This window comes from Tinamus guttatus, unplaced genomic scaffold (assembly GCF_059628265.1).
Source record: "Tinamus guttatus ecotype Peru unplaced genomic scaffold, ASM5962826v1 Tinamus_guttatus_pri_ptg000197l, whole genome shotgun sequence".
NCBI classification, from domain to species: Eukaryota; Metazoa; Chordata; class Aves; order Tinamiformes; family Tinamidae; genus Tinamus; species Tinamus guttatus.
Window position 1 is genome coordinate 560,449 of NW_028288731.1, and position 26,894 is coordinate 587,342.

The 26,894-nt window shown below is 47.6% G+C and overlaps 1 protein-coding gene across 1 annotated transcript; it reads left to right on the top strand.

The window, feature by feature from the left end:
* Nucleotides 1-18,206: 18,206 nt before the first annotated feature.
* On the top strand, nt 18,207-25,563 carry COPS8 (COP9 signalosome subunit 8). Its single transcript, XM_088523674.1, has 8 exons — nt 18,207-18,285; nt 19,461-19,531; nt 20,096-20,144; nt 21,122-21,254; nt 22,280-22,387; nt 22,837-22,899; nt 24,054-24,095; nt 25,344-25,563. The coding sequence occupies exons 1-8, from the start codon at nt 18,208-18,210 to the stop codon at nt 25,421-25,423; spliced, it is 624 nt and encodes a 207-aa protein (XP_088379800.1). The 5' UTR covers nt 18,207; the 3' UTR covers nt 25,424-25,563.
* Nucleotides 25,564-26,894: the final 1,331 nt, after the last annotated feature.

Sequence of the window (26,894 nt, forward strand, 5' to 3'; positions counted from 1 at the left end):
TAACCAGCAACCCATGAAACTATTATTTTTGTGCTATCAGCTGCACTGTTTTTTTTTCTCTTTCTTTCCTTGTTTTACTGCCATATCAGGTTGCATTTTCATGTCATTAATAAAGATGTAAAAAAATATTAAACCTAACACTGACCTCCTTATGGAATCCACCAGCTCTGCCAACAATATACTCCTTTAGTTGCCTCTTTGCTTTTTCTCCCATCTAGCTCGTAGCCTTCATGGGCTGTTCCCATCCACGCCAACTTGAATTAATCTTGTGTGATGTGAAGAGACACCATATTGAGGGCTTCAGCACAGTAAAAATGAGAGGCATGTGGGAACCAGATGTTCCCTTTTTGAGAAATTTCATAATTTCAAAAGTAATTTGAAAGAAAATTTTCCCCTTGGTATCAAAATAGGTGATCAAATTTCAAATTTTCTTGCAAATGGGTTTTCTTTATGAGGAAAAAATCAGTCATTGATAAAAAAAAATGAGTTATTTTTCACTGTATTAATCTGAATTATGTAAGTTTGTGCAAAACTGCTTTGGCGCACAATGCTCTCCAAAAGCAAGGTAGCTTCACAGAATGTAATATTTCAGCAGAAAACTCTGATGAGAACAGTATTGAGATGCACTGACAGTCCACAATATAAAATTTCTACGTCAAAACTGAGAAGCACCTCTCATTTCTTGGAAAAAGACAGTTTTGCACTTTGTGTAGCATTTCTCATCTTGAAGATATCGTTCTTTTCAAACCTTTGATAAAACCCAATAGAATCATCACGAAGGAGAGGGTAGATAAGTCAAATTAAGCTACAGCTGTTCAGTAAGAAAAATATATATGTGATCCATTATTTTGCTTTATACCTAATTCACAGGTTTTGGGAGTTGAGTTACTTTGAGGAATTAGTGTGGATTTACGCTAAGCTCCATCTTCTGTGTTCCTTTCCTTTCACAATTTTTTAAATTAAAAAATTACCAGCTGTGATGTAATTTTTTTTTCTCTCTATGAGAGTATCTTGTTTAGTTCTCTTAAATCCACTCTTGCTCTTTTTGCTTTGTAAATCTACTCTTGCTATTTTGGCTTTGATTCACCACTTTGTGTTTATCAACAGTAAAACATTGTAGGCCTCATACTGGTGTGTGATAAATCCCATTGACATAGTAACCCAGCTTGGCTGAAACTACTCAAAGGCTTGGACAGGAGAAATAAAAAGCACCTTTGAGATCTGCAGAGGAGGTGGTTGGAGAAACTGCTTTTTGAGAAAATGAAGTGTGCGATGAAGTGTTCATATTGTTGTCTGGGTTCACCTCTGTGCTTCTCAAACAGTGACTGATGCCTACTAAGGTGTGTTGGGTTTGTTGTTGTTGTTGTTTTTGAGAGAGAGATATATTCCCAAATGGTCGCAAGCTCTCCCACTAGCCAACATCTAAGGGCCCTCAAGGGGATATATTTTAACCATTATCTTTTAGCATATGTGTGTGGAACAAGCCGACGTGTCCCTTGGCTCTTGCTGTTTGGTGGGTCCTTGGGTGGTTTCAGTCAGCAAGAAAGCAAAGATTAATGAGCACTAGAAACGTTTGCTAGATTTATTTCTGACAAATCATGCTAACATTGTTAGCAAAAGTGACTGATCGCCTGCGCAAAACCCAAGAGCTGGAGTGAACGTTATTTATGGCTAAAATCAAAGCACCCTCACAGCCTTGTTACCCTTCCCAAGGCCGGGCGCAGTGTGGTATTCACAAGCAGAGCCTGTGGGCAATGCAGAACTATCACCTTCGTAAACATTTACGCTGCGTTTTGCTGTCTTTCCCCATGCATTTTCCAAGTGCCTCTTAACCGCATTAATTATTATGTTGGTGGAAGAACATTACTGGCTGCACAAATCACTTAATCAAAACTCTCGGCGCGTGTACAGTAAAATGGCCACAGTAGGTTACTAATCTAGCAAACAATCCAAACACTAACTGGATTTATCACATCATTCGTTTCTCTCTTTTTTGGCCACAAACAAGGTCAGAATAACCACTCGGGGTAATAAGATAGCTTCAATATATCAACTGCCTGTAATGGAATTCCCTTATGTCAAGGAGGTTTCTTAGGCCTAAATTTCTGCAAGATTAAAAGCCCTTTGTAGGCTATGTGAGTAAAATGTATTACTAGTAAAGGGAAGGCCCTATGATCCTAGGGGGAAATGAGAAAATCTGGGAAGTCTCAGGTTGTACCTGCATTTACCTTTGGTCTGTCTAGGAAGAACTTATTTTCACACCAAGATTGTGTTTGCCTCAGGGAATTAAGGGAAATAGGATGAAGGAGTAATGGTAAGAGGACTGTGATCTTATAAAGCTGCCTATGTGTATGTGGAAGAAATTAGGAGACTGTAGGTCCAGTATGTTGTGTTTTTGGTCCTTGGGAAAGAGGTCTGGGAGAAGCGGAGTCCCAGGTGAACTGGGGCATGCTTCTTCCCTTGGAGCTAGTGTGGGGAAGAGCTGTGGAACTTTCTGCACGGAGCACAGTTTCATAGTGCTTTCCCATCTCATAGCCTTTATTTGTGTTCCAGATCCGCCGTGGCTTGTTTAAGGAGGGCTGCGCTGGGAATCTCGGGCAGGGTCAAAGCGGACAGTTTGCTTTGGCAGGCGTGGTGTGAGCAGAGCTACATCAGTGGCTGACCACCACCGCGTATGGACTCTCCTGGCCATTTACCTTGGGTGGTGGCCAGCAGATCCTGCTGGACTCATGTTACAGGACTGCGTTTGAACTCATCTCCGTCATTCCAGGAATCCATATGCGAGACAGATATATCTACGTATATGCTGCAGACCCTGTATATTGGCAGCAGCTGAGATAAATATTATTTCTATATCATGAATGAGAATGAAGTAATATCTCTGGAGTATTTGGAAGGAAGACAGAGGAGGCTCAGTTTGTCACGGTCTGCCCTCGAGCTCCTTTTCTTTTGAGCTATGTTGTTATACAGCAAGACAGAAACCAGAAGGAGAAAGCCCAGTCTGCCAATGAAATGGATTCCAACCCTCACTTGAAACCTGGGCCGCTCCTTCCAGGAGAACAGCCCTGGCAGCCTTCACTGAAATGGTTCAGGGTCCAAGTTAACTGTACAGAGGAGATTGGTGTCTCTGAAGATGAAATGTCTGCATGTTTCTTCCCTTGTCTCCAACGCCTCCCATGCCTGCTTTGCTTTGGGTGCTGCAGCCATGTTATTTGGGAGGGAGGGAGAGGCTCACAGGCTGGTTGCCATCTGAGGCTTGGTGGCGTTTTATTACTGAACGACAAATTGTTCATTAGTGGTTGTGTTGGCTTGGTGAGCACTTAGTAGGACAGGAGCCCAACTACCTGAGCAAGATGTGAGCCTGTGGAGACTTCAGGAAGCTTGTCGGTGGTCCTGGTGACCACAGAGCTGCTGTTAAGTGTGGTTTTGCTAGGCTGGGTGGCCCAGCACAGAGCTGGGTGGCCCAGAACAAGATTGGGGCTGCCTTGAGGGACGTCAGGAGAGCTGGGTTCAGATCAGCGTTGCGGTCCAAGCTTCTTTGCAGACCACAGACCTGAAAAACATGGAAAAATTGCTGTAGCAAGCCACAACACCAGCACAGGGAACCCACATGTTAGTGTTGGAAGTTCTCTTCCCTCCCCAGAAGGGGAGTCTGTGCTTGGTCATGTCCTCTGCCTGGCTGGCTATTTCCAAGCCAACCAGGTGAATATCTTGCATGTTTGCTTGTTTTAAACCTGAGCAGTTTCAAAGGCTGCAGGCAAAGCCGCCTCAAGCACCTTGCCAGCTGCTTTCTCACCTGTCCACATATTTTTTTTGTTTCTACTGGGAAATCTCTCTACTTGGTTCGTGTTTCAGGATGGCTTGCTTTGATGTTTCGCCATCTGTCCGGAGGGTCCCGACTTGCCTCTGGCTTTAATTTGCTGCTCAAAGATAGGAGGTGGCAGGGAGGACATCCTCATAGCTCACAGCAGCCGGGGGAAACCCCCCTCCTGTCCCCATGTCTGCCCCAGACTCTCCTGCGACCCCGGGCAGGTCACTCGAAAACTTCAAGTGCTTCAAGTCTGCAGGTAGCCCCAAGTCAATTCAGTGACTGTGGAGCACCCGAAGGCTGTCAGGACCAGTGACCTTTCAGAAACGCTTCAGCCTTGTCCCCTTTGGAGTATGTGGGGCACCCAGGCAAAAGGAAAGGGGTGCACATGGTGCTCACTAAAGAGGTAAGTAGCGATTCACGCACTGAAGCTCATTCGTAAATCACACCTTGCACTAAGCTCCCCAGCTCCAAACTGGGATAGTATTTTCCTCCTCTCACCCTTTTATTTCCCTTCATTCTTGGGGTGACTCCTCTCTACACCCCTCACCCCCGGGGAATTTGCATGTTCTTGCACAGAGTCTAGCACCAGTGGTCCCGAATCTGGAAGGGATAGTAGGAAAACATGTACTAATTTAATGGGTGAAGTGCCTGCCATAAATTACAAGTTCAGCACCCAAACTGGTGTTTTTAAACCCGAAGCACATCTGGCTTCTCTGGTAAAGGTTTCCCTCCTTCCAGTAGGAAAACTAATGATGTCAAAATCCCATTTAAAGGGGAAAAGAGGGAACATGTGGCTGTCGCGTGAAGTTGGGTTTCATCATGTTTCTTGCCCTGTAACTCACGATGTGAATAAGATTTCCCAGAGAAGAGATAGAGATCTGCCGTGCAAAGGACAGCAAAGCTGGGGAGAGGAACTCAGAGGTGTTTTGCGGTTCTTCCCCCGCTGGGTGCCTTCTTCTCGCGTTTCCAGGATGTCTCCTGTGCTTTCGGCTGCCGAGCGTGACTGATGCTTTCTGCCCACCTCCGCCTGCGTGAAGAGGGAAGAGCAGCCCTCCTCAGGAGGCTCCCAGACCTGCCTGCCTCTTCAAGCGAGCAGGAGTCCCTGCTGGAGCCTGGGAGTCCCTGTTGTTGGATGTAAGGGTTGGATCCTCTCTTTCCAAAACCTCCAAGGCGTAGGATGGGCTTTTTGATCCTGTTTCCCAGGAGTTACGGCTTTGTGCTTTGGCGTGTCTCTCTGTGCTAGGGCAGGAAACGTTTCTCTGGAGGCTTTTCCTTCCGGCACGATGACGTGTTGGCAGAGCTCACCAAGCTCGCGGAGCCGCGTGCTGGTGCTGGCAGGTGACGACGCACCAGTGTGACCCTCTCCCGCACGGCCGCCCTCCTGGGCCCTCTGTGAAACACGGGGCTGGTGGTGAGCGGCCCCGACGGTGGCCTTGAAATCTCGGGCGATTTGAGATGCCGTGTTTCACCCGCTGCCTTAACTGGAGAGGGAAGCAGCAAGGCGTGTACGACCAAAGCACATGCTGCAGGAGAAGGCAGATTGCTGTAGCTTTCTGTGTATAAACTTTGCTTTCACCCTTTTAGCTCCTGGCCCCTTTCACAAGGTGTGGGCAGTGTGAAAAATCTCTCATCCCCTGAACAAGCTTTTCAAGAGCTGGAAGGTAATAAAAGAAGCCTGTTCCTGTCTGGAGAAGACAACCTGTCCAGCCTGGCGGTCCCTCCTGGACACGGTGATCTCCACCACCTCCATCAGCTGACACCAAAGCCAAGGTCTCTTTGAAACAGCAACGGGTGAAGGTGGCGGCTCAAACCCGCCTCACGGTCCCGCTCTCTGCCAGGCCCTTGCCGTGGGTTTGACGTCCCGTGGGAAGGCTCCCGGGTGGCAGCCCCGGCCAGCCGCCCCGCCAGCTCCCCTCCACCTCCGACATCATTTATCTTGCTGCCGCCCCGCGTTGACTCAGCGCTCGCACGTGCTGCTCTTGCGGCCCGATTTATGGCTGTGTCTTGACATCCAAAACAAACACGGCCCGAGGTCCCTTTGCCCCGCGCGGCGCTCGGAGCGGGCTGCGATGCAGGGCCCCGTAAGCTGTGATAAATCGCCCGGCGTGGGCTACGGCAAGCCCTAGCCCCATTAGCCCAGGGCACGAAAGGAGCCAAGAAGCCCCTTGGCAGGGCTGGATAAACAGCAGGACAGTGTTGAAGGTCTCCAAGCGAAGCCCAGGTCCCCTCCTTGGCCCAGCCTGCAGATGCTGGCGGCGTGAGAGGTTTTTCTCTCTGCTCCTCATGGCCTCACCAGGTTTGTCCTTTATTTTTAAGGGAAACTTTGTAGAGGCTCTGGGGGAGGGAGAAGGAGGCAGAAATGGGAAAAGCAGATGGGAGCGGGAGGCCGGTGTGCTGGCGCTCCCGTCCGCTGATCCCTCCCCACGGGTCCATTGATGGATTTCATTTATGTCTCTTCCCGCCCTATATAATCTCCTGGAAGGAAAGTGCCACTTGCAGTTTGTGTAGCCTCACTGACATGTATATTTAGTGCTCGTTAACCACTTGCCTTGGGCTAATAATTCAGCTTTTTTTTTCCCCAAATGCAAAATTTCCTCATATCCAAGATTTTTTGGAGCCAAAGAGAATAATTCTGAGGGATTTGCTTCAACTTTGTGTGGAGGTTGGCTGTGGCCCTTGGACTTATTTGAACGGTGTTTTCTGGGTTTTTCTGAGATTACTCATAGCAAAACGACCTCATTGCTTTAAACCTGTCAAAAGCTCCTACTGGTTTCGGATAAAAGCAAGTTCAGAATGTCAAAGAGTTGGTGTTTTTAGGAAGAAGGGGAAAAAATCATTGCATTTAGTTGCTTTTGCCAAGCTGACAACAACCCACATTTTTGTTTCCATTCAATCTTTACCACTCTAATTTATGGGTGCTTTCATTGCTTCCTTTGAGATTCAAGGGCCCAATGGGCACTTTTCCATCCATTTAGCCTCTGTCAGCACCTAAACCCCCAGCACTGGCAGGACCTGGAGCAATCTTGAGCTCTTGAGCAGTGCCTTGCCATATAAATACATACATATTGGTAATTCAATTTTGGTAATTCAGTATTTGTAGCTCGTTGCTTAGGTGCGTGCTTGCATCTGACTCCAGTGCCACCTAAGCAAGAGCGTGAGGTAAAGGCTGACAGGTTTCAGGCACCCGAGGCTCGAGGGGCTACGTGCCCTGCTGGGAGGGGAAGCCCACGCTCTTGCTCTGGGCATTTACCCATGTCACGTGCGTGTTAAAACAGAGAGCACTAACGCCCATTCGACGTGGTTTCCTGCCTACCTGGGAACTAGAGTTTAAGCAAAAAGTCAGGCTGAACCACAGGGTTTTTCCCCTGCAAAAGGAAGCTGAACTCAGGCTGGATTGAGGCCAAACTGTGCTAGCACAAGCTGCCAAGACCCATCGTTTGGCCCCTGGTTTTGAGTCAGTGCAGAGGCACACACAGGGATCTGCTGCAGCATCCTTACAGGTCTCTGCCCAGCGTGGAGCTAAAGGGAGCTGGCAGCTCTTATTCCTGGCTGCAAAGCAACCAGAACAGTGTCACCAGGCCAGTTATGCTGGCACCTACATAAGCTCTCTCAGAATTTCAACAGGAATGATTTGGTTTCAACAGACCTGCAAAAAGTATGTATTTTTAAAATTTTATTTTCTCCTCTCCCCTGCCAAGTAAGAGATTGCATCCACACCAGAAGTGCCCCCCGGCCTGCAGGAAAACGATAAGCTGCCCAGGCTGAGAAGGAAGCGGAGGGAAACCCAGCCCAGCAACGTGAGGGATGAAGCGTTTGGCGTGGGCTTGCTGCTGCTCCCAGAGATGCTGGTCACTGGGCTGACACCAAACGTGGCAGATGCAGAAAGTCACAGAATCACAGAATCACAGAATCGTTAAGGTTGGAAGGGACCTTTGGAGATCATCTAGTCCAACCTCCTGCATGCACAGGGTCACCTAGAACACATGATACAGGACTGTGTCCAAGTGGGTTTGGAAGATCTCCAGAGAGGGAGATTCCACAACCTCTCCTGGGTTCTCCTGCCACCTCGAACTGGGACCCGTTTCAATTCTTGTTCATCTCTTAATACTGTTAATTCTTCCCCCTTCACCCTATGGCAGGAGGGCAGGGGATCCTCAGATCGATTTGGGGGTTCTTTGGATGCCCTTCCTAGGATGGCTGCAGAGCGCAGCCCAACCAGTCTGTCTAGACTGTAAAAACGTTGTTAGTAACATCAGCAGTAGCAACTACCAAAAGAAGACTAAAGATAAGATTGTACCTTGCCCGAGAGCATCCAGAGCAACACAAGGCTTTTTCAAGCTTTGCTGTATTTTAATAAAAATCCGTTGTTTTACGTGCAAAATCCACCCACAGATCACACAATGCTCATTTTAACCAGCTCTGCCAGTGCTTCAAACTTTTGATCCCGTTCAAAGGTTGCACCCGCCTTTTCAAGGAGCTCAGCGGTCCACAGGCGCACCTGAAAATCCCTGGATAAAGATCTTTTCAAAGCCCTGGGATGCAATAGGACTTCCCAAAAGAAAAGTGATATCCTTCTGGGCCGCAGAGAACAAAACACCCTTGTCCCAGGCAGAGGCCCAGAGTCTCGTGGGAGGCAATGGGAAAGGTGAGCAGCGCCGCGCTGTCCGCTCCAAGTGCTGCCGCCATCAATGTAAACGCAGGTGTACAGCTATATGGGGAAAGAAAAGGTCCCAAACACCATTTTTGCCCCTAGCAAAGGATCAGACAGCGAAAGAAGCAACAAAACGTGTTTAGTCACCTCGTCTAACGCCGCCTTCAAAGGCTATTGCAGTAATCCAGGCAGGTCGGAGAGAAACAGAGCAGGGGCAGCCCTCGCTCCCAGCTCCCCACGCTAGTCACAGCTGTAAGAAGTTGTTGGGGACCTGAAAACATCCCATTTAGCATGTTGGGATGGGCCAGCGTGATGCAAGGGAGGGGAAAAAGGCTTGAAGCAAAGCGCGAAAGGTCCTTGTCCTTCGCAAGTGGTCAGGATGGAGCGGAGACGTGAGAAGGGAGCCGGAGCCTGCCCCACAGTGACCCCGCAGCGGCGAAAATCCCCACCACGGGGCTGGGTTTGCGAGGCGTGTGGTGCTAATTTGTGGTTTTGGGGAGAAACCGTTGGAAAATCGAGTAGCAGCGTGAATCCGAGCCAAACTTGCTAATTTTAGCTTCCGTTTTCAGGATTCCCAACTGAAGCTGAATTTTTATATTTTTATTTAAATACATAAATATGCAGGAACAAGAAGGAATGAATTGCACTGTGAAGATTTCATTCATTCCTATGGCCCAATATAACTGACTTCTCAATAGTGCTACAATGCCAGGACAGCCCTTTGTTCTCCCTTTATTTTTTGACACTGGGGTATCTTTCCTGTTGATACTGTAAACAGCAGATGTGAGGATCAGGCTCGTGGGTTTGGCACAGCTCAGAACGAGCTTTTCATTTTTTAGGCTCAAAACCAACTACTACCTAGCGACTCATGAGAAAGTGCAGAACATTTAAATGTGCATTATCTTGACAGTAGGCAGGAAAATATTCCTGCTCATTTCGGGGCTGATTTGGCCCCTGCTAAATGTAAAAACTGAAATCTTTGTAACTTTGGAGGTGTTTATTAGAGCTGGGGAATTCCTGCTCCGCTCATCTGTCCTTTGGGTATAAATTACTGATTTTTGTATGCTCGGGCGCGAACTTCGTTGACTGGTGCATCGCTTCCTGCCCAGATATGCAGGTGATGGGTAGGTCTGGGCGTGGGATGAAGCTCTGTGGCCGGGCGCCTGGTGGTGAAGCCCGAGCCCGGAGACGCAAGCGCCGCCGCCAACGCAGCACAGCCGAACGCGGCGTTCATCTGGCTCGAGGTGAGGGCTGCATCTGCTCATTGGAAACAGATTTCGGGAGCAGGCAGAGGATGCACGGAGAGGGCAGGAAGATCAAATCTGTTTGCTTAGGGAAGGGTCATTTTCCATAACACCTGCTTGTTATTGTCTTCTGCTCAGCATGGAGTCCTTTTACGGCCACGCATTTGGGGAGCTTGGCTGGGCTGCCAAGAAAAACAGAGGGAATCACTCTTTTATGAGCCATCCCTTCCTCCCTTTTATGTTGTTAGGAATTTCCCCGTGTGTATCTGTTTCACAAATTCCTTTTAATTATGCTCCATCCAAGCACAAGCAATCCATCCCAGTTTGGCTTCTGCAATACTAGCAAATGGAGCCATTAGTCTCCTTGCTCAATTTTATTTTATTTTATTTTATTTTATTTTATTTTATTTTATTTTATTTTATTTTATTTTAGGATCTCCAGTGCATCGGCGCGATGACCTGTGGAAGAAAAATGGTCTCGGGCTGCCTGTTCTGCCTGGAATAAAACGTTTTCCTTGAATCCCACCTAGCTGTGGATTTTCCATGAGGAAGCGGCACCGCGTCTGCTGAAGGCACTTAGGAACTAACTCGTGTGTAGCTTGACTGTAGGCGGCCAACACCCATCCTAGGTCAAATGTTGTCCTTGCAGGTCGGGGAACAGAGCTGTAGATTGACGGTGGTGACGAAAGGGGTGACACAGCAGCGAGTTTAAAGGGCAGCGCTGGCCTCCCCATGCTGTGCTGCTGTGCGTGCGACTGCAGCCAGCCCATAGCCAAGGGACACAAGAGCTGGTGGAGCCCTTTCCAAGGGAATGAGTTTCCTTTTTTTCCTGTGGTAAACTCCCCTTTGTCAAAATAAAAACTTTCCAGAAGAAAAATGAGCTTGCACAGATTTCTGGTTGTTTTTGTGCACGTGTGTTTGTTTCTAAATGTCTTTTTAATGATGTTGCAGAGCCATATCAGATTTTGTAAAAGTCGGAATGAGACCAGGGTGTATCCATTTCACCATTAAAAACAAGGCTGGAAAGGAAGACAAGAGATCCTGGAGTCCATACCCTGCCCCTGAAAGCATTCATATATTTTCAAGGTATGGCTTAAATGCCAAGAAATGTTGATTTTTTTTTCTTTCATTCGCTTCACGAAAGTGTGATCTCTCTTTTCACGTTGCCTTGCTACTGCACGTTAAAAGTAGCAGAAATCTGTTGCCCTTGGGCTTTAGCTGCTCCCTTTAATGTGCAGTAGCAAGGCACGGTAAGTCCCCGTAAGGCTGGTTTGCCTTTGTAACTAGGGCTTTAGCAGGGGTCCTAGGGAGCAATTTACAGCAACACTAGAGAAAATCCCTTCTATCCCCTCACTGATAGTTTTTAAACCAAATCTATGCTACTGCTGCTCTTGGATCTAGCCAAAAATGGCAATTTACAGAAATCCAAACATTTTGTGTGAGTGTATCAATTTCATCTACATCCTCAACAGGAAATTATGGAAACATTTCCATTCCATATAGTCAAAATGTTTCATTTTGGCTATATCTGTTTTTATACCATAACCATAGCATACAGAGAAGCTGAGGTTTAGATCTCTAGCTGATATTTTTTAGTATAGAAGTCAAAACAAGCAAAGCATTTCTCAGTCCCTTGGGCTGTTTTGAAATGCCAACCAGGGAGCTCTATTAATAATCCAGCTACCTTGTGCACAACGCTTCCTTATTCCCAGCGAACAGATGGGAAAGCAGCACGGCAGTGGTTCTCCAAGGTCACCCAAGGGTGCTGTGGCTTCCCGAGCCCAGGCCTCCTCCTACCCACTGATCTACTTGAGCAGCCTCAAAATACCTCGTGATTTTGTGGTGAAGCCTTGGAAGAGGCTGCCAGGGAAGTGGTGGAGTCGCCGTCCCCGGCAGTGCTCAGGGACGTGTAGATGAGGCGCTTAGGGACGTGGTTTAGCAGGCCCGTGGTGACGGGCCTACGGTTGGATTAGATGATCTTGAAGGTCTTTTCCAACCGTAATGATTCTACAGTTCTACGAACAGCTTTTGTATTAATGCTTCCCAGAAAATTATGAATCTTCCTGTGGAAATGGCCATGGGGAACCTTCATTTTCCCAGCTAGAAGTGACTTTGCTGGGAAATCTTCCTTTTCCTGTAAGAAAGGCTGAAAGTGTGGGGAAGTGGGTGTTACCTTCCAGTTCTCCTCCTCTCCCTCCATTTCCCAGCTAAAGAAGAAGTTACAGGCCCTGAGGGGGGTCCTGTACCCCAACACACATTTCTCACTGGTGGTCTTCACTTTGAGGAAGGACCCCTTCTCTGCTGGCAATTTAGCTGCAGTGCTCTGACAGAGCAGAGCTCCCAGCCTGATAAATGAGAGTTTCTGCAAAAATATGAGCCAGGACTAGGAGTCTTATTTGCACCCTGGCAGCACTGGCTAATGACAACCGGGCCAAGCTACTGCCAGTAAGATGTTCAGGCTGAACCCCGTTATCGTGTGTTATTGCAGATACCGTGAAACCCCCTCACCTGTGAAGCCTGGTGCTTTCGTCTTCATAGATTCAGCCCTCTAGGTCTGAGAGGGGTAAATAAAATATATCATTGATATGCCTGAGGAATACAAAGAGGCCCAGAGCCCTCTCGGAGCCGTCTGTCACCATCAGGAGATCCTGTGTGATGTCTCTGACGTGGCAGCTCTATGGGCAACGTGACAGCAGCACCTGTTGCAGACCCTGGGGGCTCAAAATACCACGTCTGTGTGTGACACTGTGCAGACTTAGGTCTCACCCTCCTGAAATGCTGAGCTCAAGGGGGCCGAGGAAGGACTTGACTCATCGGGAGGACGGGAGAGACAGGACCTGGGGGGATTTCTGCAATATCTTGGTGAGCAGCTGCTCTTGGAAAGCTGCCCTGGGTGTGCTGTGTGGAAGGGACAGCTGGGATGTCAACTCGTCCCAGCCTGTTGCTGGTCAGCCCCTCCTGTGGCTCTGTGGTCACACTAAACCAGCCCGAGGATGGTGCCACCTCACTGCCTCCCTGCAGAAACTGCCTGGTGCCCTGCTCTGCCCCGGGACTTAGCAGATGAGGGTCCCTGCAGCAAATGCCATGGGTGGTGGCACTCCTGGGGGTGACTGGGGGCCATTTAGTGAATTTGCTACTTGCTAATAGTGCTGAGCAGGAGCCCCTGCCATGGGCTGGTAGCTAGCGAGGTTTCTTCTCTCCTGGATGGGAAAAGCTTTCTCTAAATGCTGAAGAAGTCACCAGAGAGAAGTTATAATATAACAGAATAAAACGATCTCTGTCCAGGGATGGATGTCTGTGGTTTTGGACTCAAATTCCTGCGGTGTACGATTCTCTGACCTGCCCAAGCACTCCATACAGGCAACTGAAGGGCTTTCTTCCTAAGGAAACTGAGCTGAAACTGAATATTGTTTAGCTTGTGTATTTTGTTGTTTTCTCCCAAAGGGGAACTGGATCTCTCCAAAACAGCTTCCTGCAGAAAATTCCACTTTCTCAGAAACTGTATTTGCCCACCCCAAAAAGTCATGTCGATGGAGACCTCCTGGTAAGCTCTGAAGCCTGGTTATTTAGGGGCGAGTTTATGTAGAGATGTCAGTTATGCAGCCAGCTATTAGTGAAGTTGGCTGCAGAATTTAATCTTTTGCATAGTTCTTCTTTAATAGAAGCAGAACCCTTGACAGACTTTATGGTTATTTATGTTTTAGAAGAGTCCCTACACTTGCTTCGGGGAAGCCTGCGTTTCTCCTTGGTGACCAAGGAATGATTTTCTCGATGCAATAGTCTGGCTCATCTGATGATCACGTCAGGTGCGCTGGTTGGACCGAGCTGGTCTCGTGGACTCACCGCGTGCAGCGACGCAGCTCGCTGGGTTATGGCGCGGGGCCCTGAGTCGTGGCTCTCGGGGCCCTGCGCTCTCGTGCGCCTGCGCCGCCTCTCCCCGAATTCCTCAGCGCTGACCTTAGTGCCGCTATTTTTGTGCCTGTAAATTAACTTGTCCGTGTAAGGCGATGCCGTTAATTATGCCGCGTGAAGACAAATTTACAGCGTGGAGCAGCGATAAAAGATACTCCAGTTTGGGGTGACGTGTGATGTCCTCTGCTCGGCGCTGCCGCTGCGTCCCGGCGAGCCCCGCGCGCGGCTCCACGTGGCAGTGAGCAGGTCCCGGGCCTGATGGGCCAGGAGGAGGGAGCGCTCCAGGACTGCAGGCTGGGGCTTGAGAAACAACCTCCGTCGCTCCAGGCAGTTTGAAAAGGCCCTGCTGGTGGTTGTCCAAGTTTGGAGCAACCTGTTTTCTTCTGTGCTGGTGCCGAGTTTCTGGTGGGAAAATAAGATCTGTCTTGACTACCTGCAAACTGGTTGCTTGGCACAGAATTCATTCAAGATGTGCTGGATGGGGATAAACGGAGTTGGTGGCACCGCGGTCTCCAGCACAGCGCCCGTGCGCCTCGGTGCCTCCAGCTCATCTGCCTTTGCCCATCCCTCCTCTGAGGAGGACCATGGAGGGAGGGCGTCCTGGTGTCACGCCGTGGTGCACAGAGGGTCCTCCCCGGCCCTGGGGGTCGGAGCCGTCTCCTTCTCAGAAGTGAGCTCGAAAGCTCGAAGGGGAAATGGGAGGCGCGCGGCGATGCCGGCGTTGGCTAAACAGAGCCAGCAGCCATCACCAGGCCTGTAATTTTCTGAAGATCAAAGGCTGGGTTGAAAGCAGCTATTTAGCACCAAAGCGGAGTGTTTCACTGTGCGTTTCCTGTACCAGCCTCACGTCTTCCCAGAGAAAAGGCGGCCTGACCCATCCTATCTCGGAGGGCATCACCGGAGCTGGGCAGGGCAGGATTCGTGCCTCTCCCAGCGATGACTTCCTGCCGCCGCCGACCTTTGCCGCTCAGCTAGAAGGAAAGCCAAGGAACATTCCCGGGAACGTAACCACTGCCAGGCTGGAGCGCGGGGGCAGGGAGCCCGCGGGACGGTAGCCAAATGGCGGAGCTGTGGGGGAGCCCGGGTGGCACCGGCCGTGGGGCTGCCGTCACAGGAAGGAAGGAAGCCCAACCTCAGCTGTCCGGGAGCTGCTCACGTTTAACGGACGCTTCCAGCGTGCACCTGCACGGAGAAACTCGGGAACATCTTCAGCTCGTCCTAAGTGTAGGTTGTAATGAGCAGACTTTGGAAGCGGATGGTCTGGGGTGGATGCCAGGGTAGCTCTTAAAGAAAAATTCGTGAATGCCACTCATGAATGAGCTGTTAAAACAATGAATAAGTGAGATGCCCTCCTTGGCGCACCGTGTGTGCACTGGGTCATTCCTGAGGCTGCCACTGTATAAACTCACTGGGCAAACGTCAGTGCAACACGTTGTCTCCCTCTACTCACTTGCCTTGGTTCCCCTCGGGGACTTGGAGGTGCATCCAGGCACCTGAATTCCCTTTGGGAGCCAGGCTCGGACCAGAATCAATGGTGGCTTCTCTCTTGGCTGTCTTCCCTGCAGCCCTTGGCCATCTTCCTCCAAACGAGAAGGCTGAGTTTGTTGACTTGGGACACAAGAACTTCCCTTCTCTGTCCATGTGACCGGCAAACCAAAGCGGCCTTCACTCTACGTTGATGGTTTGGTTCCTTGCCTGCCAGGCCCTACTGGGAGCCAGATAACCCCTTTCAGGCTAAATACCCCGGGACGCCTCGTCCTGGCACCCAGGCTCCCATCTCATGCTCCCCTGCGGTCTTCTCCACCGCGACGCAGTCGTGCCCATGTCCACCCCATCTCAGCAGCTCGACGGTGCCTTGGCCTCCTCTGTGTGACCATCTCCCTTCCCATGCTTGTGTGTGTGCCCAATGAGACGGGCCCCATTAAAATTACCTGTAATAACGTTTGGGGCTTTTTCTTTTCCTTGACCCTGCGTATGGAAGGCAGCTGTCAATTAACAGCTGCAAAAACAGCCTGCGGTGCTAATGAGAGAAAATCTAATAGAGACCTCGTCCAAATTGTTTCCATCCATTTTTTTTTTTTCAGGGGGTCTAATTGGTGTCATCTTAGAAGGATGCCAGGAGGGAAACGCAGGGGAAAAGCCTCCCTCAGAGGCAGAGGCCGCATTTTATTTTAAGGTGTTTTCCTAGTCCTCTCCTAATCGTGCTTAGTCCCGGGATCCCATTTGCCCGATGGCCGCGTGTAGCTGCAGGGGGACAGCAGCGTGGGACCCGCTTCTGCTGCTGCTGAAATGTGAGTGCTTAGCGGGGGACAAAATAGCCATAAATCTGCCATCGAGGTAACCAACAAAAACTACAGGCGGGCCCTGGCCCTGCTGAGACCTTGCTCTGGCAAACGGAGCCGGCATGCAGGGGATTTAGGAGAATATCCCATAGAGGCAGAGCCGCTCGTCTTTAGTCCCTTTGTGTATTTATGTGCAGCCCCGATCCGCTCCTGGCCGTGGGGTTATTTACCCAAGGGGCTTTCCCAGCCTTCCCGCTTGGAAAGGGGCAGTGCGGGGGTGCCCTGGATTGCAGCTGGCTTGATGGTTTTTATGCACGTAAGATTAACGTGGGCAGCAGAAGCTGCGTTATGTTGCCTGCTATTTATTCATTATTATTTAGTCTGTTATTTTTGCCCTCCGATGCTCAAGGTGTCCGCTGAGCTGCCCGGCTCAACGGTGCCCATCATGGGAGCACCGGCATCTGCGCTGTCTGCCCTCAGGTGGCCGCTCGCCTCTGCATCTGAGCGGATCGGGTGTTTTAAGCCCCGTTTTGTGTTTAACCTCTCCCTGGGACACGGAGCTGAGGCCCGACCATGGGCCCGGCGAGGCGTCGCTCCTAGAAGCAGCTGCTGCGGGCGCCGAGGCTCCGGCGCAGGTGTCTGGCTGTGTCCGGCGGCTCCGTCCCAGCGGCATCACTTGCATCCTCACGAATATCCCCATTTTTCCGGGCACTTAAACATCTGATTCTTGCGGTGGCTTCCATGAGGACGGGGATTTGTGGCCCCTCGGAGAGGGAAGCCCCGCAGGCGCATTGGCACCCAGGGCAGGACCTTGGGCCCGGCCTGCGGTGCTTCGCTGCAGGCGGCGGGTGCCCTCTCGCGGCAGCACCCCCAGCCCAGCCCGGTGCTGCAGGGTGCGCAGCGCTCAGCAGTGCATTGGGGTGCACTGGAGGGACGCACGTGCGCACTGGGGTGCACTGGATCCACGTGCATGCAAATTGGGGTGCACTGGATCCACGAGCGTGCACACTGCGGACACATTGGCAGGACACATGTACACACGGGCAGGACGCCAATGCATTAAGAGGACATCTCCAGCAGGTCGAGGGAGGTGATCCTGCCCCTCTACTCAGCCCTGGTGAGGCCGCATCTGGAGTATTGTGTCCAGTTCTGGGCCCCACAGTGCAAGAGGGATGTGGAGCTGCTGGAGAGAGTCCAGCGCAGGGCTACAAGGATGATCAGGGGCCTGGAACATCTGCCCTATGAGGAGAGGCTGAGGGAGCTGGGCCTGTTCAGCCTGGAGAAGAGAAGGCTGAGAGGGGACCTGATCAGCGTATATAAGTACTTCAAGGGAGGCAGTGAGGAGGATGGTGCTGGCCTCTTTTCACTGGTGGCCACTGACAGAACTAGAGGAAACGGCCGGGAACTGAAACACCAGAAGTTCCACAGGAACTTAAGGATAACAGTAAGGGTGACAGAGCACTGGAACAGGCTGTCCAGAGAGGTTGTAGAGTCTCCTTCTCTGGAGATCTTCCAAACCCGCTTGGACGCAGTCCTGTGCCACGTGCTCTAGGTGACCCTGCGTGTGCAGGGGGTTGGACCGGATGATCCCTAGAGGTCCCTTCCAACCTTAGCCATTCTGTGATTCTGTGATTCTGTGACGCACGTGCACACTGGGGCGCGCTGGCGGGGATGCATGTGCATGAGGGAGCTCCTGCGTCTGCACCGCGCGTTGCAACGGCGCAGCCCAGCGCAGCGTCCACCAGCCCGCTGGGTGCTGCCCTGCGCGGTGCGCGGCCTCACGCGAGACCCCCGCGCGCGCCGCGCTCTGGGTTCCGCATTGCGGGTGTGACATGCTGCATGGCACAGGGTGCCTTAAACGTGTGCATTGATTTACAGCACATTCACCCTTAAATAAATGGTGTGCGGGGTGCCGCGGAACACGGGGGTGAAGTGCAGGGGGGGTTTCTAGTGCGGGGGGAAAACGGGGGCAAAAGATAAAGCCCCCGCAGAAATAAGATTCTCCCTCCTCTACTCGCCCCGCCCCTGCTCGCCCTGGCCACGCCCCTTGCTTTGACCACGCCCCAACCACCAACTCGCCCCGCCCCGCCACCTTTGGCCCCGCCTCCATGCGCTGGCCACGCCCTCTCACTCTCGCCCGCCCCCACAAGCCTTAGCCCCGCCCCTCAGTCCTCCAGAGCATAAGAGGCAGAGGCTAGCGCGGCGGCCGCGCCCACAGAGCGGAAGTGACGCTCCGTGCCGGGACGGAAGTGACGCGCGTGGCGGCCGCCGCCGTCGCGGGAGGCGGTTTGGGCCGGCGCGGGGAAGATGCCGGTGGCCGTGATGGCGGAGGGCGCGTTCAGCTTCAGGAAGCTGCTGGAGCAGTGCGAGACGCAGGAGCTCGAGGTGCTGCCGGGGCAGCGGCGCCGCGTGGCGGGGGCGGGGGGTCGCGGCGCTGCCTCAGGGGTCCGGGCGACCCGCGCGGGTGCGGGGGATCGCGGCGCTGCCCCAGGGACCCGGGCGGCCGAGCAGCCCCGGTGCCGCCGGGCTCCGCGGAGCGGCGGGGCGAGACGAGGCTGCGGCCTTGGGCGCCTCTCGTCCCCCAGGGCCCGCCCCGGGGCTGGGCGGGCTCTGTGTCAGCGCCCGCAACAAGGCCCGGGCTTGGCTGTGCCGGGGGTTCCTCTGACAGAAGCAGTTAATTTTCTTTAATTTGCCACTGAGAGCTGCCAGGATTGGGTTTGCACAATTCGAGCAGGTGATATAAACTGCTCCGGGTTTGTTTTTACCTGAAATAATCCGGGGAACGTTTGCTCAAAATGTAATTATAGATTGGTACTAAATCCTGGAAAAGGGTTAAGAAGAATGGCTGGGATGATAATATCTGTTCAGTGACACAGTTAATTGCCTGCATTTGGCTTAGATGAGACTATAAATCTCACACGTAAGTAGACCAAATAGCTGCCAACTGGCTTCCTGTGAGTACTTGCTGCACGATTTCTTCATGAATTGTTGAAAGCTTAGGGGAAATCTCTTCACCTTTAGGTCATTATGTACTTTCAGAGTTTTTATAGTTGTATTGCAATGCCTTTTTGCCACCTGTGTGATGTGTTAGGTCTGCTGGAGTGCACCTAGTGTCAAAGGCTGATGGGATTATTTTAAGAAAAGCAGTTCAAGTGAGCGGCTCAACTTTGCTCCTGTGGAGCGCTCTGAAGTGAGCGGAGGTTCAGCTGAATGTGGCAGAGATGCTGTGTCCCCAGGGACACCTGACAGCAGGGAGATCCAAGTGGGATGGTCACTGTTCTGATGAGCTATGGCAGTGTTGTGAAGGATGTTGTTTTGTCTTACTTGTGCAGAAAATATAATTCAGCTTTCTAAGAAAAACTTCTGGTGTGTTCAAGTTGCTTTGCATCTTAAGATACAGCAGTTATTGTAATACCTCAACTCTGACCATTTGGCTGCAGCCATTATCTGATGTGGAAACCAGAAATTCTCTTATTTTTCCATTGAGTCCAGCTACTTCATGTTGTTTCTTAAGGTGCCTTGCTTTTATATGTAACCAAATTCTTATCCTTGCTTTTAAGGCCCCTGGAGGAATTGCGACGCCGCTGGTTTACGGCCAACTTCTAGCCTTATATTTGTTGCATAATGACATGTAAGTGTTTATGAATGTTTCTCTTCAGATACTGAATAGTGTATTGATATTAAGTTCATTACTTTGATCTAGACTTGCCAGGATTCTGTGTGACTAACAAAACAAATGTAGGGAGTATTGTGTAAAAATAAATGTAGGTAGAAACAAAAGGGAATTATTTCCCCTTATTAGGGTAACTGTCCTCCTTTATTTTTGCCCTTGCCTACGCTTTTTTTTTTTTTAAGATAGAGAAACATACTTTAGAAGAAGATTATTTAAGTAGTGAAAGTGGCTTTTGTGGAAGGTGTTGAGTGCTCCCATGTTTTGCTTTGTACCTTTTTAAGGCTGCTTGTTTTGTGTGTCACTGTGCTACTGCTTGTGGCTATAGAGGTACTGTAGGATGGCTTTAAAATTTCCAAGGTAAATGAGGGACACAGGTTGTTCTATTTTAGACATAGAGGGAAGATTTTTAACATGCTGAGATTGTAGCTCCAGATTTGTTACAAGTTCCAGCATCTGAACAAAGCTTTTGAAATCTCTTTGCAGCAAACGTTTGATTACTGAGAAGTTGTTTGTGTTTTTTAGGAATAATGCACGATATCTTTGGAAAAGAATTCCTCCTGCTATTAAATCTGTGAGTACTTTGTAAAATGCCTTTTGAATCACGTGAAAGCCATCTCATCTAAGCTTGCAAATGACTTTTTCCTCTGAGGATTCTGTTTGGTCGCTGGCTTGGGGATCGATGCTGTGCTATAAAGCACTTGCCCAGCAGATGGCACACGGGTCCTTTTAAGATTTAATGCAGTAGGTCTTTGTCATCTCCTTCCTTTTCCAAATTATCTGGTAAAAAGGAATTCAGTAAATCAGTGAGGCTCTTGCTGGAAAACCTCCTGATAGTGTAGTCAGCTGAAGGGAAAAAAACCTCCTTTTGAAATTTTGGTCTCTGAGGCAGGACTACATTCCTATAGAGTCTAATATCAAATGAAGGCGGAGATGTAAAGAGGAACTTCAGATAAGTTACAGCTTGAAATGGACTTTTTAAGGCACTTTGTTTTTTGTTGATGAGTCCATGGTTTTGAGGTGCTTATCTAGAACAATATGCAGCAAAGCAGAAGGAGCTCTTAAAACTAGTGGTGGCAAATAGTTATAGTGTGACTATGACACCTTACTAAATGAGGCATGTGGTCAAGTGTTCTGGTATTTCAAGCCCAAAATTCTCTTCATTGGGTGAATAGCCACAGTGCTGTAAGGTGCAAGGCCTCTGCATTGCAAGATGTTTGTCTGTGAGTTGGAAATGAGCGGTGCTTGCAACTTCAGCATGGGGTCTGAATGCAAATTGTTCTCTGTTTTGGGTAGTGTGCCAGCTGAATTGGTACAATTTCCATGTGAGCAGACTCCCTTAAACTCTGCTGACAGAGGGGGATGACTTCTGGCAAGAAGGTGGAACAGGGAGAATGCAGCAGGATATCTCGGGACTTGTCTGCTCCTCTTCACAGAACTCTGATACCTGCTTGCTGCTGGAGAGGAAGGGAGTAGATACGAGTTTTCTAAAGGATGGTCACTGTGGAGAATGCACAATTCTGGGCTAACTGGTTGTTTTTTTCACTCTAGGCAAATGCTGAACTTGGTGCAGTCTGGTCAGTAGGACAAAGAATCTGGCAGAGGGACTTCCCAGGAATCTATACAACAATCAGTGCTCACCAGTGGTCTGAGACTATCCAACCCATCATGGAAGCTCTTAGAGGTACAGCCTGAGCAAATGTAGTCGGGGTGCCTGGAGCGAATTCTGTGCGCTCTGCAGAAACTGCTGCTTAGCATTAAGGGTAAAGTCACCAGGAGTATTACTGCCAAGTCTTGTAGGATTTGAGGATATCCTACAGGATACCAGAGGATTTGAGGTAGCAAATGGTTTAAAAAAAAAAAAAAGCTTACCACCAAAAACTTACAAGCATGGGCTGAAGTGCTTTTGCCTGTGCATATGTTATGAGACATTCTTTTGTAGTGCAATTTCATGTCTAATATATTTGATTCTGTAATGCCAAAATAGATTATTGTTATCCAATTTCTAAACAGGACTCTAGGGAACTTGGCTTGGCATTTCCAAAAGTGGTACCAGTTATTAAAGTAATTCTTTTGATATTAGACGACTTTTAGATTGTTAAGACTATGTAACAGTACTATGCAAGTAAATCTTCTCACTACTAGAGGGTGCTAGAGACTGCAGAAAAAAGCTTGTAAGCTATCTTAACAATGCTTTATATAACAATATATTTTGCATAGCTTTGTTTAAGGAAAAAAAAAAAAGATTTACAGATGCTCTTGTATCAAAACCGCCATAGCGAAAGGGCATAAATAGTTGCTGTGAACTAGAATTGTTTTTTGCACTAATTCTTATAGTTCTGAACTATTGCAGAAGTACAAACTTCTCTTGGGATCCGACTTGAGTGTTGAGTGCTGTCAAAGCAGTGTTTCCCAAATTGTGGTTTACATATTGGCAGTTGTACCAGGCTGCTGCAAACTGTGCTTGGGAGTCCCTCCTGCCTCTGAGGAGGGATTGTCCTGGCACAGAGCGAGCTGTTGTTTCTGGCTGTGACTGTGGTGGTTGAACAAAGTGTGAAAAGCGAGGGGGAACTCCTGGTCTAAAGTGTTAATGTCAAGGGCAGTAGTGGCTTTTCAAACAGACTTTTTTTTGTGCTGTTTAAACTGAAAATCTTTTCTCAAATGTTCTGTTTCTAGAGATATCATGTGTGTTTGTGGTGTTTTTCTTAGATGCAACTAGGAGAAGAGCCTTTGGTCTGGTTTCTCAGGCATATACCTCAATCATTGCAGATGATTTTGCAGCCTTCGTTGGGCTTCCTGTAGAAGAAGCAGTGAAAGGTATTTTGCATTTATTCGTTGCATGGTTTTTCTACAGGGAGTTGAGAAAAAAGGTGTAGCTGTAAGTGACTGTAAGTAAGCTGTAAGAAACTGTAATAAAGAGAAATTATGGAGTAATAAATAGAGATAATGGCTTAATTTTGAATGAGTGTTTGACTTTTGTTTTGCCGTATTTACTACTGCAAAAATCCCTTTTTGTATGTAAAAGTGTTGAGGAATTTCAGCAATGAGAAAAGTAAAGGTATATTTGAATTAGTCTTATGTATTACTACTTTCATGAGTTTCGTTTTTGAACTTAACGTATAAATGTTTGTAAGAAAAGGGCTTTGAAGTTGTGGTATATAGGTAGTGTATTGGGATATTTTTGTGATGGTCTTTGCATATCTTGCATATCTAGCAAATGTTACAAGATGGGTTTGTTCTTACAAGTGTAAAAATTGCCTTTTCAGGTGTATTGGAACAGGGCTGGCAAGCAGACTCTGCAACCCGTATGGTAATGCCTAAAAAGCCTGGTAGGTGGAGCTGCTATTTCATGATAAATTGAATTTGGCATTTTCCAATAATTCTGGATTAGCTTAATCAAAATTATACTGGATACTTTTTCAGTTACTCTTATGCATAATTATGCAGCTGTTAAACATGGAATGTTTATGAAATGTGAGAAACGCAAGTTTTAATTTGGTGTTACCAACATTAGGGACTAAACCAGATCCTCCATTAACATTTTAAACAAAAGCAGACAGAATATGCTATAACTTCTGCTGCTCCTCCTCTGCTGCTGGCTCTGATTCAGTGGAACAGAAGTTGGATGACCTCAAATGACATATCTAAATTTAATAAAGATGACTAAAAGTATCATTTTGAACGTGCAAACTTTTTTGGGAAGCTGGATGTTTTTAAGCAGGTATCTAGAGGGTCTTCCTGTGTTATGAAAAGATTATGCTGTTGGTATAATTTCTTTTGCTTTTAAAAACTCCCTTTTTTAACAGTTATAGTGGTGATAAAATCTGCTACTGCAAAGTTCAGCCTGGAAAATGCAATATCTATGGCTGCTTTCTCTTTGAGGTAAAAATGAAAATGTTAAGCTGTGAAGGCAGAAATGAAATGACCATCCTTAAATTCCAGAGTAAAGCTTTGGAAGGGAGTGGGGGGCAGACTTTCCTTCGTTCAAAAGTGCAACATCTATTAGGCTGGAGAGGAGAGAGAGGAGGGGGAAAAAAAAAAAAAGAGTGTTTGTTTGGGCAGAACTTTGAGGTTTTCAGAGCCCAGAACATGGAATTAAACGTGCTTCAGGCAAGGTGCTGAAATTCGTTTCTCAGGGGTGTGTTACCAACTGGAGTTCTGAGCTGTTGCTGCTGATCAGCTTTTTTCATAAACTGGTTGCAAAATATTGTGCTTACAAGTACTTAGAGCTAATTACTGATGGTTGTTTTCCAAAAGCGAATGGAAGAGCTATCACTGAAACAAATGAAGGAGACAGGAAGCCTCTTAGCTCTGAAGCTGCATGTCTAACTTTCTAAGCCTTAAGGTTTCCTGATTATTTTAGCTATGAAATAAAACATGGAAAATGAGCAGGCCTAATTTTAATAGCTTGTTAGTTTTGGTGTGCCCATATATAAATGTTTAAAATTGTTCCACTAAGCTAATTTCATATTGTTCTTTTCAGGGGTACTGGAAGCTTGCTTTAACAGATTTATCCCTTCATCAGGTATTTCTCGTTTCTGTATAAATCTAGCTGCATATATTTAACCCTTGCATGACTTGAACATAAATAAAACTTTACCAGTACTACAAAGTAGAAAGAGGGTCCTAGAGAAATATCAATCCCCACCACAAAAAACCTCAATCAGGTGCTACTTAAAACTTGCTTCTCCTTCAGTTGCCTTTCTCTCAGATAGGAATGTGCCCAAGAGTCCCAGGTTTTTAGGTGCAGTAGGTTTCAAAGCAGGCTCTGTCAGCCTCTGGAAACAAAGGATCTTGGCTAAGGCTTTTGTCTTGAAGGCAAATAAGCAACTTGTAAAAATCTTCTTTTACAAGGAAAACTTCAGAAATGCCTCTTTCCTTTCCCACTCTTCCTCAGAACTCAACCATAGGTTAAGCTGTAGTATTTTTTTCGTGCTGATGCTCAGAACGCTGTAGTCTCCAGGTATCAAAGAACGACTGTGGTACTAGTTCTGAACTGCTGCTTTGCAGTGCCTAATAAAGATGCCTCTGTTGTCTTTTATCCCCAGGAGGCTTAACTCCAAGCTGCTTTGAAGAGCCAGGGTTTTGCTTTATGAAACTCTTCTTTTAATCATCAGTTTTCTATCTTCCATGGTCTTGGAATGCATTTAGTTTAATTGTATTCTATATATTAAAGCCTGTCTTTGCAGTCTTTGCAAGAGTAAACATAATTTTCCTCCTATTTTGCTTCTGGCTTTAAATCCTGACTTAGCTCCCTGTTATAGGCACTAGCCTTGAGGTCTCAGGTTTTTTGTTGTTTGTGTAAGACTCAGCATGTGCACTGCTTTCTCTTGCAACCTGTGCAATGCTTTCTGCTGTGTTTTGTTACCCAGATAATCTGGTAGATGTATTTATTTTCAGTGTGGGAACTTAATGGAAAGATGCAGCAAAAGAGTTCCAGGAGCCTTTCTGTTGAGATGCTATTGTTTTCACTTTTTTATTATTTACAAGTACTCCTTGTACTACAGATTCAGTATATGCCAATTTGGAAGGTTCCTGAAAACTTGAATTTGTTGGAAGTGTATCCTATATTAGAAACTCTTATTCTAAATGTTGTGGATAGTAGAAAAGTAATCTGGCTGCCAAGCCTGTAGATGAAGGAGGTAGGGTTAAGAGACTGATGATAAGACTGATAATTAGTCTGATGCATTTTTTGAGTACTGGTTTGCTGGGTGGCGCCAGGGACTGATTTGCTTTCTTAATTTCATTCGTTATATGTTTGTTTTCTTTGTAGAACCTACTCCAGTTCCTCCAATTCCAAATGAACAACAGTTGGCCAGATTGACTGACTATGTGGCTTTTCTTGAAAACTGATAACCCTGCTCCTGTCTTCAGAACAACTTGGGAATCCCGTGTACTGACAGAGTTCTAGAAATCTAAGACTTATTTTATTTCTGTTAAATGTTGCAGCATCCCCTATTGAAATGCATAAAACATACAGCGTATATTGTCTAGGTTGTGTTTTGCCAAAGCCGAGTTAGTAATTGAAAAAAATCCTTTGACTCCTGTAATATTTATTTGGTAGGTACACAGCAGTATTACATGGTAAGTTTTTTTATTGACTTGTAGCCAAGAAAGGCGGAACTTTTTTCAAGTATATAAAAATTGCAGAAGAGAAACTTTGAGTACTGAAGCAGGTTAAGTGTATTGAGGGATTTGTGTTAGTGGCTTACTTGCTTCTATTGCAAGTGCTGCAGTGTCACAGATCAATTGCATCTTGAACTCAAATGCGAAGAGGGGAAGGCTGCTCCTCCTGTATCGGTAGAAAGGGAGCATAGTGATGAAACAATAACTTTATGTAAGAAACCAATTTGCAGTAACTTTTTGCAGTTTTTTTGGCGTTTTGATAACTTTCTTGCTTATTTTTTTCTGGATTGTTAAATCTTTCTTGTTTTGATTGAATTGAGAAGTTTCTCATTGGGTATATTTTTTTGCAGCCCAACATTGTGTGGGGGGCACCTAAAGGATAAGTTTTGGAGCTATTTCAGAAAGTCAAATATTCGGTTAGAGAACGCACTTCTATTATTGAAGGCATTTTTGTGTGTCTGCATATTGGACAGCAGATATTTTGATGGGTAACATTTATCCCTTTTTCAAGAATATGAATATCATGGTTCTCGTCAGTACTCTGGGCCAGGGTCTGCTAGAAGCAGCTCTCATCTGTCTTGGCTTTCTGGATTACCTCTGCTGTCATTGGGAAGAAATTTAAAAATTAGAGTGGGTGTCCCAGAGTAAAAGCCAACAGGATGGAGATGATATTTTATGCTGCAGTGTTAACTTGAGGAGAAAATTTTCTATAACAAGGCACTGCTGCATTCCTGTTTCAGTTCAGAGTGGACTTCAGAAGCAGAAAGAAGATGACTTAGAGTTCCAGGCTTCTTTTGGTAAAAAGACAGTGGGAAAATAGTGGCATTTAAAAGTGAAGTGCTTGCCTTCACTGGCCTCTCCCCCTTCACATGGCCTTCCAACATGGTATTCAGTGGCTTGTCAAGACATGGCGTGTGCTGCCTGTGATGGTTTTCCTAGTGTGCACAACCTACTGTACATTCTCCTGCTGGGGGATGTTGGTGAGAAGGAAGTCTAAACTGTGCATTGTGCTTTACACTTACTCAAAGTGATTATTTATTTGAAACCCACCTAGACTTGGTCTTCTAAATATGATGCATATTCCTTTTCAGTGATATTAAAGAACACGTTTATGCTGACCTTGTGTGCTTGTTCTTTAATTCTCAGAGTGCAGTTGTTCCAGTTTGGCTAGTTTCTTAATGGATTCTCTTAATTGTCT